This window comes from Pseudorca crassidens, chromosome 11 (genome assembly GCF_039906515.1).
Source record: "Pseudorca crassidens isolate mPseCra1 chromosome 11, mPseCra1.hap1, whole genome shotgun sequence".
Classification (NCBI taxonomy): domain Eukaryota; kingdom Metazoa; phylum Chordata; class Mammalia; order Artiodactyla; family Delphinidae; genus Pseudorca; species Pseudorca crassidens.
In genome coordinates, this window is record NC_090306.1 from 80,088,445 (window position 1) to 80,102,927 (window position 14,483).

The 14,483-nt window shown below is 47.4% G+C and overlaps 1 protein-coding gene across 3 annotated transcripts in view; it reads left to right on the forward strand.

The window, feature by feature from the left end:
* Positions 1–14,483, forward strand: part of PLXNC1 (plexin C1) — a 140,508-nt gene that overhangs the window by 109,390 nt on the left and 16,635 nt on the right. For all 3 annotated transcript variants that reach the window (XM_067697555.1, XM_067697556.1, XM_067697554.1), the window contains exons 22-23: positions 9,108–9,285; positions 11,530–11,633. In XM_067697555.1, coding sequence (XP_067553656.1) covers positions 9,108–9,285; positions 11,530–11,633 — 282 coding nt within the window. The remainder of the gene's footprint in view (positions 1–9,107; positions 9,286–11,529; positions 11,634–14,483) is intronic.

Sequence of the window (14,483 nt, forward strand, 5' to 3'; positions counted from 1 at the left end):
GAAACAGTGTTCTGACAAACATAATATTGCCCTCGTTCTCATATCTATGAGAAAGTCTTTAAGATTATTAGAAAGCCTTGGAAAAGCACAGATACTCGCTTACAGAAATCTTGATGCCTCAGCTATGATTTATTGAACGTTTCCACCAGCCCACACTAGGCTTTTCCCCCAATAGTTACCACGTTGCGGACAATCCTGGTTTGTAAAATATTTCACCTCTGACACAGCCCTAGCTATCCCTAGCAAGAGTTCCTCATCTGCAAGCTTCCTTCAACGCGGCCGCTGGGCCCTCCACTCCCCAGCTCCTTCTGTTCCATTTAGTTGGTCCTTTCAGAAGATCCATTATCCCCATAATTAAACAACCCACTGTCCCGATTAAGTCATTCTCTGTTACTTCAATTACATCCCATTGTTCATTAAACCCTGATGTTTGCACTTCAGCAATCTTGTTTTTAATACTCCTAGCATTTGTGGAGAAACAGTAAAGTTAATTAACAATTCTTGAGCTTTGTTTTTCTTTTTCTCTCTACCATAGTGCAGATCATTTCCATTATGACTTGCAATAATACTGAAACCATTACTAACTCCATAGTTACTGTTCTGAGCTTCTGATCAGAGAAGCGAAACCATTTTTTATAATCATTTGAGGTAAGTCATCCTACTTGACGGCAGGCAGTGGAAAATGAAAAATTAACCTTAAATGAGTGCTTTAAATGATTCTCCTCTTCATATTCTTTCTTCTCACACCCATAGTCTTGGGATTAGAAAATAATTTCATTACCTAAATACACACGTACTTAATTTTCCTCTTTATGGCTCAAATATGACTCTGTTACTTCATCGTTAAGGATTCTTATTTATACTTGTTCCCCTCAGAGAATGGTAACTTTTATAGCAAACCATGGTGGAGATAAAGGCATTTTTAATTTATTTATTTATTATAAAATTTGTTTTATTCATTTATTTTTGGCTGCACTGGGTCTTCGTTGCTGTGCATGGGCTTTTTTCTAGTTGCAGCGAGCAGGGGCTGCTCTTTGTTGTGGTGCGCGGGCTTCTCATTGCGGTGGCTTCTCTTGTTGCACAGCACAGTCTCTAGGCACGCAGGCTCAGTAGTTGTGGCTTGCAGCCTTTTAGAGTGCAGGCTCAGTGGTTGTGGCTCGCGGGCTCTAGAGCACAGGCTCAGTAGTTGTGGCGCACGGGCTTAGTTGCTCCGTGGCATGTGGTATCTTCCCAGACCAGGGCTTGAACCCATGTCCCCTGCATTGGCAGGCGGATTCTTAACCACTGCACCACGAGGGAAGCCCAAGGCATTGTTTTAGATTTGTCTTTTATGGCATTGTCAAAGTCAGCATTCCATTTGAAGTTACTGTTATCTAGAGCAGGAATCAGCAAACAACAACCTGTGGGTCAAATGTGGCCCTGCTGCCTATTGTTATAAATAAAGTTTTATTGGCACACAGCCATACCCATTCATTCACTATTGTCTATGGCTGTTTTCCTGCTGCAGTGGCAGAGTTGAGTAGTTGCAATAGAGATGATAACAGACCTCAAAGTCCTAAATGTTTAGTATCTGGCCTTTTACAGAAATTTTGCTATCCCTTAATCTAGAGCTTGACATAATAGAGAAAAAAACCCCTAGAATCCACTCTCCTGCTCACCCCCCAAAATCTTGGCCTGTTTCCTCTCCTTCTAGGGACACAGCAGTGGAACTGCCTCACCACTATCCACAAAGCTGAAACTTATGGGCACTCTGCCAAAAAAACCCAGAAAACTGTGAAATACATTAAACCTAAAATACTGGAATCAATCATTTGGGGCTAAATTGGACAGATTCTCACTTGATTTTTGCATGAATGAGTGTTAGTAAATGCTAGCAAGTGTATAAGACTGGTGAGAGAAACTTAAACTTGAGGAAGTTCTCTCCATTAACTTAATTTTTTTCTTCAAAATGGAAAAGGCCTTTCTCCCTCAGTATTCTGTCAGAGGGTTAAATACCCTGACCCAGGAAGCGTGGGGCTCTCAGTCTTTGGTGGGGAAAGGAAAAGGCGGGTGGGGGAGGGGAGGTCGGGCCGGCAAGAGCAGCGTTAGAGGGGCGGCTGGTAGAATGTCCCAGGGCTGACTCAGCTTGAGAAAAACCTCAGGTCAGAAGCTTTTCTGAGACTTGGACTTCTAGCTCTGGGCTCTTGCTGCTTCTACTGAACTTCTGGAAGTGGTTTTCTTCTCTCTAATTCAGTTTAGTATAAGAACCAGACTTTTCTCTTGACCTTCATTTGGCTCTGCAGTGAAATTCGAAATGTATTTTATAGGTTTTATTTAACGAAAGCAATTATTGGCCTAAGACCGTCTATGATAAAGTCGCTGGCTTGTAATAAATTCTTTTAAAATTGATTTGTAGGTTTTAGAAGGTACTACAGAAAGGATGCAGCAACATCCCTGCCCTTATTAGCTGAGAATGTGGCTGATGAGTTAGTGAGGTAGCTGCATCAGCCTTTCCCCACTAAACTGGGGAAAATGGGGGGCCATGCCTCTTCCCCCGCTTTTGATGTGTCCTCTTAGCCCTCTGCAGCTTGTTTTTTCTGCCTCCCCAATGCCTGAAACTGCCAAGTTGTGTGACGGGCCCATGGGTAAAGCTGCTAGTAAAGCAGGAATGTGGTTGTATGTCGGGGTGCTGTGTTGTTCAGCTCAGAAGAGGTGGGGTTTGGAGTCTGACCGTCTTGGGTGTGAATCCAGACTCAGCCGCGTTACAAACTGGCTGTGTGACCTTGGGCAAGTCACTCAACCTCTCTAAACCTGTTTCCTCATCTTTAAACAGGTGGATTATTTTAATTAAACCCTAACCTTGTACATTTTTTATGAGGTCAGGAAATAATATCTGTAAGATGTCTAGCCATCATGCCACGGAGTAGGTACTCATTATTTATTTATAACAGCTTTTCTCGTCTGAGCTGTTTTTCTTATCAACAGTATGGTTGAAGCAGAAACGGTCCCCTCAGCATCGGTTGGTTATTTGGTTGGTTGGTTATTGATGATGGGTGATGCAGGGCAGTTGATTAGCTGCATCCGTTGTCATTAAAAGCTTATGTCACTATTGAAAATGTTACTCATAACCCCTACATGTGGGCTTTTACAACCTATAGCAGACAGTATCCCCCTGGACAGATGTGAACAGGAGACCACAATGACACACCTGCCCAGCTAACTTGGACTGCAATCCTGCACATCTAAAAGGGCTGGACTGTGACCTGCTGCAAAGGACCGGGTCCTTCCAGTCTGGTCCTTTCTCTGGCTTTGGTCCCTGTGCCTTCAAGATAGCCTTGCCCTCCTAAGAACCCTTCTTGATAATAGAGAAGGCATTGTTCCTGAATCCATTGTTCCTTGAGACCCAAGATACCTGTGGCTGAAGCAACAGCGGAGTTTCTGTCTCTCCCACATGAAGTTCTGAGGTGGGCAGCCCAGCACTGGTGGGCGCCTCTGCTGGGATGTCCTCGCAGACCCCAGCTCCTCTCTTGCTGTCCTGAGGTCACCTCATGATCTAAGGTGTTTGCTCCCTGCCAGCCTCCTTCCACATTCCAGCCAGCAGGACGTATGCTGAGCTATAGAAAAGTTGACCGACGGTCACCAGCTGTCTTTTAAGGAAGTTTCCCAGGGGCTGCCACATAACACATCTGCTTAATTTCATTGACCTAAACTTAATCACATGGCCATACCGAGCTGCAGCAGAGGCTGGGAAAGGTCGTCTTTATTCTAGGTGAACGTGAGCCCCATAAAAATTCCTGTCAGTGGGGCCCAAACCACAGGGTGCTCCAGATTGAGTGGGTTCCATGGGGTCCCATGCCAGCCAAGGTAAGGAGGTGGAGCCTCCTCTGCTGTGCCCAACCTGTCTGCTTGGATAGCGTTTATTGAGAACCTCAGGCAGATTGGGACTGCCCTTCGGAAGTTGATCACCTCGACTGGCCTTTGGCTTTGCAGTTAAGAGTATGGACGTATCCTAGTTATGACCCTCAGCAGCTCTGCGATCTTGGACACGTTTCTGAACCTCTGTGTCTCAGCTTCTTCATCTGTTAAATGACACTAATAATAGCGCCCTCTTCAGACAGCAGTCATGAGGATTAAATGAATTAGCAAAGCACACCCAGCACATGGTGAGTGTTCAGTAAGTGTTGGCTATTATTATTAGAAACCTCAAATTGTATTACCTTCCTCAGCTTTTGTTTCTGTAAATAGTACAGGGCTTCTCCCTGACATGGAAGGTGGTGGTTTTGGAAAGGCAAGCATGGTTCTTCAAGTCCTCTACCCTCTATTCTCCCCAAAGGAAATGGGATTCTTTATCTAGACTTCCTAACCTCATAGCCTGAGTAAGATTGAAGCTTGCCGCACATCAGTCTAATAAGAGTTGAAGCCAAGTATCTCCATGGTCCAGAGGCCTCCTCCTGTACTGTTGTACATGTTGCTCCTTTCCAGACCCAGTTCAAGTGGCCCTTCCTCCATGCAGCCTTCCTTGATTTCTCTCCCTTTGAAAACCCTCCTCCAAGCTAGAGGTAATATCTCTCTGAACCTCTAAAGCACTCCATCTATACCTACTGTTTTCTTCCTGGTATTAGAATTTGTCGTGTATATCCCACAGTTGTTGTATCAGTCTTCAAATACTTCCCAGGCAGGATCAGTGCCAGCTTCTATTGTATATCACCTGCAATGCTCTGCACACAGTACGTGCCAAGTAGGTGGGTATCAATGAAAGTAGGTGGGTATCAATGAATGACTTTGTCTACCTCAGCGTCAACAAAATGAGCTCTGTCAGATTGGGTGCAGGCAGATGTAAGTAAGAGAAAATATGACTATTGGTGTGTGAAATCCTAAGAGCATGGAATTGCACTTAGAGCGGGAAGTCTGGAGGTAAGCAGTCCGAAGGTAGGTCCATGTACTCAGCAGTGTCAGGGCTCTGGGTCACCATCTCCTTGCTCCTCTTGGCCCTTCCTCTTAGTCACAAAATAGCCGCCACAGCTCTAAGCACTGCTCTCCCCTTTTGTAGAAATGCTTTCCCTTTATGTTTCATTGGGTTACATGACCAGTCCCTGGTGAATGAGGAGAAGGGAGCTGCCGCCAGAAGAAGGAAGAGAGAAGGCTGCTGATTGTACAGTCAACCATATCTGTCGCCCCAGCTTTGCTGACACTTTCGTAGCCAGAGCAGTTCCTCTTAACAGAGGGGCAGAACTGGGGGGAAGAGACCAGGGTGCCTTTTAGGATGCTTTTGCCTTTTGTGGGTCTTGACAATTAATCACCGTTCCATAGGTTTGAACCGTGCTTAGTTTACAAAACATTTTCAGGCTTTGAAAGGCAGGCTCAGCAAATATTTAAAAACATGGAGCTTGAGTTCCTGCTTCTACCTTTTTCTTGCTGGGTGATCTTGTACAATGTACTTAATCTCTCTGTACCTCAGTTTCTCATCTGTAAAATGGGAATAATAATAGGATCTGTTCTATGTCATAGGGTTGTTCCTGAGATGAATTTATGTATATTAATACACATCATGTGTCCTGGTGCTTGGCACACAGGAAGCACTCCTTAATTTTCTGTTATTACATGTCATGATTTAGTGATCCTGTCACTCCTTCGAGATAAGAACAATGAGAATTTTGAGGCTCAGAAGAGCTAGAGGACTTGCCCACGCTCCCACAGCTAGCTAGCAGGAGAAGGGGATGATCCAGGTGGCCTGGTGCCAGTGCTGAGGACCCTCAACCCTCCTGTCCTCTCTGCTCAAATTCTCTGGACACTTACTGAGAGTGAAAGAGTTGCGTCTGGTGGCTGAATATTGCTTCCAGAGGCGGTGCTTTGGTTCCCAAGTATATCGTGAATCATCTGAGAACGAGGACCGTGTCTCATGGTCTCTCCTAACCCCGGCCCCTGACACTGAGTAGCGCACAGGAAGGACTCTGGTTAAGTGGGTTTTGAAGGGGAGGTAGCACTTCTGGGGGGATCTTCCTTGATGGGGAACAGAGGCCCAGCGTGAGCTTTTCAAGCCTGGGGGTCGGGTTAAGAGGCAGGGCCTGCTCTGAGATCCCCCCGCTACCCTTACACATTCAGAAATTGCTGTTGGGGCGCTAAGCGTTAGCGGCATAAAAAATGAACACAAATCAATTTGTGTCTGAATTTACTCTCAGAATTCCCTGTGGACGCTATAAAAGGCCATTTTACCTTTTTCCCACCCAGCTAGCTGTGAAGGCAGTGGCAGATTTACATGATTTTACATCCAGTTAAGGGTTTTTTCCCCTTTTGGTTATGTTTTAAAGGAGAACATTTATTGCCTGTAAAGAGGTGTTTTTGTTGAAGACAATAGTGCCCTTTAGGTAGTCACAGACTGTTATTTCGCAAATACCTATAAAACTATTAAACAGGCTGGGGTCGCTGTAGCCCTGATTAAAAGGGCCTTTTCATTTGTCTTTATCTTTGGAAGCCCTGTGAAATACATTAACCACCACTACTGCTACTGGCGAGACCAACTCATAGAGAAATACAGGGAGACACGGGCAAGTATACTCAGACCGTACAGGGCAGGACTGACGTTTGCCCCTCCAGGAATCCCGTTTGTGCTGGGAATGCAGCTTAGGACTTTGGTTATAGTCTGATCTAAGGTTCCTGGCGGTCCAGAGGGTTCCTGGGCTGTAGGTGGGACAGAGAGGAGGAGGGAGGGCCCAGGGGGTGGGAGGGACCGAAGCTGAGTGGTTCAAGTTGCCACCCCTGGCTCTCCATTTACAAGCCGGGTCCCTAGAGGCACAGGCCTCTGTTTCCTCACTCAAAAAGTGGGTATAATAATAATACACCCTCCTGCCCCAGGATATTGGGAAGATTAAAAGAATCGTGTCTTGAAATGTGTTTGGCAGGGTGCCAATAAATGTCACTAAAAAAGGAGGTGAGGAGAGGGCTCTGGCCTGAGGCTTCCCTGCCGTGGTTCTCAACCTCCACCCTGCTTCTCGCCCACCCAGTATGTCAGTGTTTGCTAGCTATCAGGAGTCCCGCATCCCTGCCCAGTGAGCCACTGGCCCAGAACACCAATGTGCTCTGAGAACAGGCAAGGGAGCCACTCTCTGTCCCAGAAAAAAGAAACTCTCACAGGCCAGACCGAGACCACCACTTAACCTCAGACTCCAGCCTCCACTGATTCGGAGTTTCATCTGAAACTCGGTGAGGACTGCACCAAGGTTTACGCTCGCATAATTATAGACTGGATTGGAGGGGCAAGATGTAAAGGCAGTAAAAAGAAGTCGTGCCTCTGAGCACCTCCCCAGAGCTTCAGAAGCCCCTTCTCCGTGTCTGGGGTCCTTAAGTCCTATCTCCTGAGTCAGACACTGTTCTAGGCGCGACGTGATTAATTCAGTTCATCATCACGGGAACCCCGGGAGGCAGTTACTGTTGTTGTTCTGACTTTACAGGTGAGAAATCTGAGATACAGAGAGATTACCCAGCTAGTTAGCGGTGGGCTGGGCTTGAACCCAGGAGTCTGACCCTGGAGCAGGTGCTCTGCCCCGTTCTCCTTCGGGCAGCTTGCTCTTTACTCTGATAGAGATACTGACCGTGGAGTCAGGGTCCCAGCTGCTCAAGGCCGCCTGAGTCTGTTTCCACATGAAGGCATACTAATACTAACAATAGTCATAGTGATAAGTTATATGAAATAATAACATGCCTTTTATTATTAGTTATCATTATCATCACCATCGAGCCTTTCCCAGCAGCCTGCCCCGTGCCAAGCCTTTGGCATGCGTGATCTTATTTAATCTCGATAGAAACACTAGAGGCCAGGTACTGTTCTTTCTTTTGTTTGTTTTTGCGGTACGCGGGCCTCTCACTGTTGTGGCCTCTCCCGTTGCGGAGTACAGGCTCCAGACGCGCAGGCTCAGTGGCCATGGCTCACGGGCCCAGCCGCTCCGCGGCATGTGGGATCCTCCCGGACCGGGGCACGAACCCGTGTCCCGAACCCGTGTCCCCTGCATCGGCAGGCGGACTCCCAACCACCGTGCCACCAGGGAAGCCCCAGGTACTATTCTTATACCCATTTTAAAGTTGAGTTAACCCTAAGGGTCCCCATTTTCCACATTATTTGTGTTTTCATTTTTTTAAACATTTCCATTAGTTAATCATTTTACATTCCCTCACTGCAGCCAGGCTCAAACACACGAAATAATCGTGCATTTCACACCACACCCAGGTCCCTCTGGCTCCATGATTACCAGGGTGGCTTAGAATCTAAACTGTATATTGTGCTAATTACAAAATACTCTCAGCACTTCCCTGAATCAGTTCCCCCAAGGATCCTGAGTATGTAACTTTGTTGTTTTAGATCGCTTTATTCTTAGGCAAAGTAAACCTGAAATTGCTCTTAAATTCCTTTTGAAATATTCCCTAGTTCTGTGTTTTCACACATTCACCAAGGCCTTACTTCTCCCATTAGACTGATTCTGAGGTTTTGCTGCACTGGGAGAATGTTAACTGACAAAACCGTAAGTAATGGCACTGAAATGTAATTAATGCAAGAATTATAGTACAGGGTGGGGATCTCAGTGTTTTAATGAGAGCTCAAGAAACTGCCTGTCTGAAGCAGTTGAAAGTGGAGGGGGAGAGGCACGTTACTGTAGTTAATGCTGCATATTATGAAGTGACCTCTTTGGCATGATCAATACGGAGACCTCATAACCTACTAGGACTCTGTGGTCCTGTAATTTAAAAGATAGTCACCAGTCTGCCCTCATCTACTGTGGAAGCTTTCCAATTTTTTTCTTTTTTTGAGGATGAAATTAGAAATCACCGTTTTTAGAGTATTTATATGTGTGTGTGTGTATATATATATATATATGCATATATATATATATTTTACTCTCAGATATATTTATTCAATGCTTGCTCTGTAATGAGAGTTTTACCTTTCTGTTTTCCTTTCCATTATCCCTGAAAAGAATGGATTATGGAAAAAAGATTAAAGTGGTATAATGCGATATGGTGTTTGCTAATGTGCTGTCAGAGGTATTAGTAGGACTCGCCAAGGTTTGTGTCTTTTATGATTGCCTTTCAGATTGCAATTATCTAATAGACTTGGAAACCTGTTTGTGTTCTTGCAGGCATTAACCGTCACCTTTGAAAAAATCCCAGAAAATGAGAGTGCAGATGTCTGTCGGAATATTTCAGTCAACGTTCTTGATTGTGATACCATAGGTCAAGCCAAGGAGAAGATTTTCCAAGCATTCCTAAGCAAAAACGGCTCTCCTTACGGACTTCAGCTGAATGAAATTGGTCTTGGTAAGGTGATACGGGAGCTGTTTTGTCCCAATCCCCTGATGAGCATCCTTTCCACCTTCCCTCCTTCCTGGCCCCCCGCATGTAAGCTCTGTTTGGTGAAGCTTACTAGCCTGGGTTGTTCCCAAACGGCATGTCTAGAGGCCAGGAGACTGCATGGTTCTCCCATAGGTATCATGACTCCTTTTCCTAGAAAGCAGGATCCTTCAAAGATGCTGTTTTGTTTTTTGTTTTTTCTTCAATATTATGTTTGTAAATCAGATTCATGAGATTGCTAACCCTGAGACCAAATGAATTCACCTTGCACCAAGAAGTACAGAAAGGTGTCAACCTCAGGCCCTCTGTATGTGTTGTGTTTCACATTGGCATTTGATTTGTTTGTTGTGACACTGAGTGTGTCATTAGCGGGTGGCTCAGACTCTGGGTGTGAAGGCTAGAAAGGTCATCTTCCTCTCTGCTAATCACATCCTGCATTAAGTATAGTCTCCATCCTCCCCCAACATGAAACAGCATCTGCTCTGAATTCATTTTCGGGCTCTATTGGTATACTGCAAAGGCGAGCATATGCGTGAGCGAGCTAACAGGGCTCCACTTCACTCAAATGTTCATCAACATTTTAAAGTTGAGCTCCACGCAGCCCTCCCAGGAGACTGTCGTGGGATTTTATAGCAGATAATGGGACAGGAAAAAAGAGTAAAATCGCCAACAGTGACAGACAGCATAACAAGGTTCATCTCTCTTCCACGTACAGTTGTAGCCTCCACTAAGCAGGCAATTAAAATCATCCCACCGGGCCCTCTAAGTCAGACTCTCTGCTGAAAGGCCATTGCGAGAAGCCTGGGGGCGGGGTCCGGCACATTTGAGTGAAACCATGCAAATGTATAGCAACCCCAAGACCTGGCTTCAAGGAAAGCAAGGCCACTAAAGCACCTCTCAGCCACCTCTCTTCTGCTTCCTTCGGTTGGCTGGACTATTGGGCACTTCAAGACCATGTGAGCTCATTTGGGTAGACGCAGGGGCAAAGGGCAGCCCCGGCCAGGAAACCATGACGTGACCCAGGGCCATCAACTTCCTTGCCCTGAGCCTACGTCTCGAAGTATTGCTCTGACTACCAAGGAGGTGCCCGCTTGGAGCCGAGGACTATGGGAAAACGGCCCGGTGGCCTCAGTCCTGCCACTGCCTGGTCCGTAGTATCATCCTCACACCATCCAGGGTTTGTGCCCATCAGGTGTTCCTGGCCTCCAATGTAGCAGAGGCAGGGAGCAGGACGAGCCCACTAGAAGCTTCCCGTTACAGTCTGATGGCAAATGGCTTCTGCATGTCTGCTCATCTTCCAAACTACCTCTGCGGCTAGCCCCAGAAAACTAAGGCAAAGCCTTAGAAACCAGCCATAAATTGTGTTAAAATCCAATACGAGAGGCAGCTGTGCTGAGACCTCTTATAGCAGAGGCTCACAAACTCCAATGCCCAGAGGGGCAGGAAGTATTATAAATAAGGGGTGTCAGCCCACCTGGGATAATGGGAAGTGGTGGGACCCGACTTAACTGGAAAAAGACACCTGCCACGTAAGGGGGCAGTGCTACTTAGCTTCAGCCCCTGATTGCCACGGGGGGCCGGTGTGGTCAGCGTTACCAGATGATCCAGTTTTTTAAAAGAGAAATCACAGATCCTAATTTTTATGTGCAATCTTCCAGTCTTTAAATGTTGGTGCCGAATTGACATTAGAATAGTAATAAATGAAACATGGTGCAGGTTCACAACAAGAAAAAAACGCACATCCATGGGCCACATTCTGACCCTAGGGCACAAGTTGGCAACCTCTGTAAAGGAGTTGAAGCCCATGGCGTTGGCATACGAGCCCACCAGCGCACCGCACACGGGGACCGACGGAAGATAGTTCCCAGAGCACCTGCTTGTGAACACACAGGTGTGGGCATACAAGTTTGCTTTTGGAATTTTCTGAAGAGCTGAGTCTCTCTGAGGATGCCTTATTTCGTCTTCCTTTCCAGGCTTGGCCTCAGAGTAAAAGCTTCAGGGAAAAGTGGTCTTACACGTCAGAGCCCTAAACGCAAAACAAAACCGAAGTCAGGCTACCAGTCTGGCTGATATGTCTTCCAAACCACTTTATTTGTTGTAGCTAGTTAGCAACATAAATAATAATTGCAAAAGTGACAGGGTAGCATTTTACATTCCTCATTGTCATGTTAAAAGAGAACAACATGCTCGCTCTTTTTTTTTTATTCCCAGAGCTTCAAGTGGGCACACGACACAAAGAGCTTCTGGATATTGACAGCTCCTCTGTGATTCTTGAAGATGGAATAACCAAGCTAAATACCATTGGCCACTACGAGGTAGGAAAAGATTGAGCACCCACCAGCTCCTTCCTCATCCCCAGCCCTAACCGGATTAGATCATCAACAGGACCACATAAATTCTCATTACGAGACTCTCACCCATTTTCTGGAATCATTTGCAGGTTGCTTATTTCTGGGTCAGAAGTTTTCCTTAGTTGCTCGTGTTCTGCTCATTTCCCGGTACCCCCTCTCCCAGAGCTGCGATTTTCATGTAACCCAGTCATTCTCCATCCTGCGGTTTAGGTCGGAAACTTCACCCTTACCAGATTCTCTGGCCTGTTCAGTGGGAGGGGTACTGTTCAGCTTGACACTGAACAGAGCCTCTAAAAGTTCTAAGTTGCACTGCTGTTCATCAGTGAACTTTGTGTAGGGTCCTTGGTTTCTGAAGAAGATCTCCATTTCCTGTTTGTTTGAAACATTCAGCGATGCCTCCTTGGCCTCTGACCCACATGCTGGGTGAGTGTTGAGGTGGGTGAGGGGAGTACGTGAGCTGTCAGAGAGCTGAGTGCCCGAGAAGCCTGCCCAGAACCAGAGAGGGGACGCAGGGCAGGTTTCGGAACACTCCGGCAGGCTGGGAGTCATTCAGCAACATTATCAAATCTTTGTTGAGTACCTACTCTGCACTAAGAGCTGGGGCTGCACGCAAGAGGAACAGAGGCCAAGTCTCTGACCTCACGGAGCCTATGGCCCCGGAGAGAAGGGGTGGAAAGGGAAGAGGAGACGAGGAGTAAGGCAACACCTTACTACTACTAATACTAGCACTGTTACTACAACACGGTGTGATAGTGCTGTGACTCGGAGCATCCGAGAAGGCTTCCTGCAGGAAGCAGTGACTCAGCTGAGACCTGAAGAGTGAGCAGAACTTAACCAGGCCAGCATACCCAGCAGGGAAGGGAGTGCATGCTGCTTCTTCTGCAGTAAGACTTTTAGACTGGCTAGAACTTGAGAGGGACAGGGGTAGCAGTGAGAACCAATAACAGCCAATGTTTACGGAGCCCCTACGCTGTGTCAGGTGCTGGCCTCTGCCTTTCCCTTTATTTCAGCTCATTCTATCCACAGCGGTCCTACGAGACAGGGACTATTACTAAGCTGCTTTATAGATGGGTGCACTGAGGCTCGGGGAGGCTTCCTAATAGCTAGTCCGTGGCAGAGGCAAGATTGGGATCCAGATTGTTGGGCTCTAGGGTCCACGGCTTAACCAGTACCTGCCGTGGTTTCTCACGGAAGAAGGCCAGAGAAGTGGGGAGGGAGGGGAGAAGGGGACTGTGCAGGCCCAGCAGCTTCTTCAGGAGTCTGGATTTTATCCCCAGCACAGTGGAAAGCCATTGGGAGATCTTAAACAGGGGAGATTTGCGTCTCAGAAAATGACTGTGGCTGTGCGTGGAACATGGATATAAGAGGTGCAAACCTGGAAACAGGGAGACTCGTTAGAAGAACCTCAGGTGAGAAATGATGTTGACCAGCAATGACACAGTGGCCCTGGAGATGGAGCCAAGCAGATGGGCAGAAGGTGGACACCATGAGCTGTGTGGCTGGGAGAGAGACTGCGGCAGGGGAGGGGTCAGGAAGGCATGGGGCTGGCTGGGCAGATGCACAGGTGCTCTTGCGGAGACGGAGAAGACAGGGGAGTGGCTTCCCAGGCCCCTTGGAGAGTAGGCGCCCCGCCTTTCATGGCTCTAAGTCCCAGGGAGATGTGTCTGCACCAAGAAGGTGTTTGGGGCCTGCCCGGCTTTCCCCTCACCCAGAAAGAAGCTGAGGCTTCTCCTTGAGCAGAGCTTCCTGGACGGCAGCTGGGAACAGAGGGCACTGCAGCCTTGGGCTCCTTGGCTGAACGGGTCTCAGAGCCGGTTTGGAAATAGTTGCTTTGGGTGACCCGTGGGTGGGTGGTGCCCCTGCAGCCTTTGCTGGAGGGCACCAAGCAGAGAACGTGGCAGGTTAACAACTTGCTCCTGTGCTCCCCCTTCTGCAGCTTAGACTTTCCAACCTTGGGATCATCTTGCCGAGAGCTGTCGAGCTTAGCCTTTGGAGTTTATAAAAATCCCCAGGGAACTTTCTGAAAGTATGTATTCCTGTCGGCGGGCCACATTCGGAGAAGCAGTGCCCCAGAGGAAATATAATGGATGGAAGGAGTCAGAGGTGGAAGTGCCTAGGAGAGGGGGCTTATTATGGCATCAGTCTGAAGTTCAGAGTTGCAGCCCGGCTGCAGTCTCCTCCTCTCCCTGTATCTGGGGAGTGAGCTTGTCTTGGCAAGCCTGGCAGAAACACAGCCACAAATGCCCTCCTTTCGCGTCTTGACTAATGTGCTGGCGTTGCTCAGCTGTGCAGGGAGGGCTGGACCACCCTGGTCAGGCTTCTCAGCGTCCCCTGGCAACTGTGTGGCATGGGGTGGGCCCCAAAGGAAGGGGGTGTGGCCACTCACTGGCATTAATAGGAAAAGGCAGGCCAAGACACTCCAGCAGGGAGAACGAAGAACCACCACCGCCGTCTGCAAGGCAAGGGGAAGACTGTCAGGGGAGATAGGACATCAGTCTTCACTGGAGACATCGGCTGCACTAGACACCTATCTGCTTAAGGATGATAATGAAATTAATCTGGCCTGTAGTCACTTCCCATCCAAATGATTTATTGGCCTCATACCCTAGCATTGCCACATGGTGGTAATAAATGACAAGACTAGGACACAAGGGCTTAAAGGATTCTCCTTATGTTGAAAAAGCTAAGCCGTAAGGCAAATAAACGCAGAGAGCTTGAAGGAAACTGGGGAGGTCATCGGCGCTGTGCTCTCTGTGCCTGGACCATCTCAAATGCCCTGGTTTTCAAAGACTGCTTGAACAAAAGCGTCCAGCA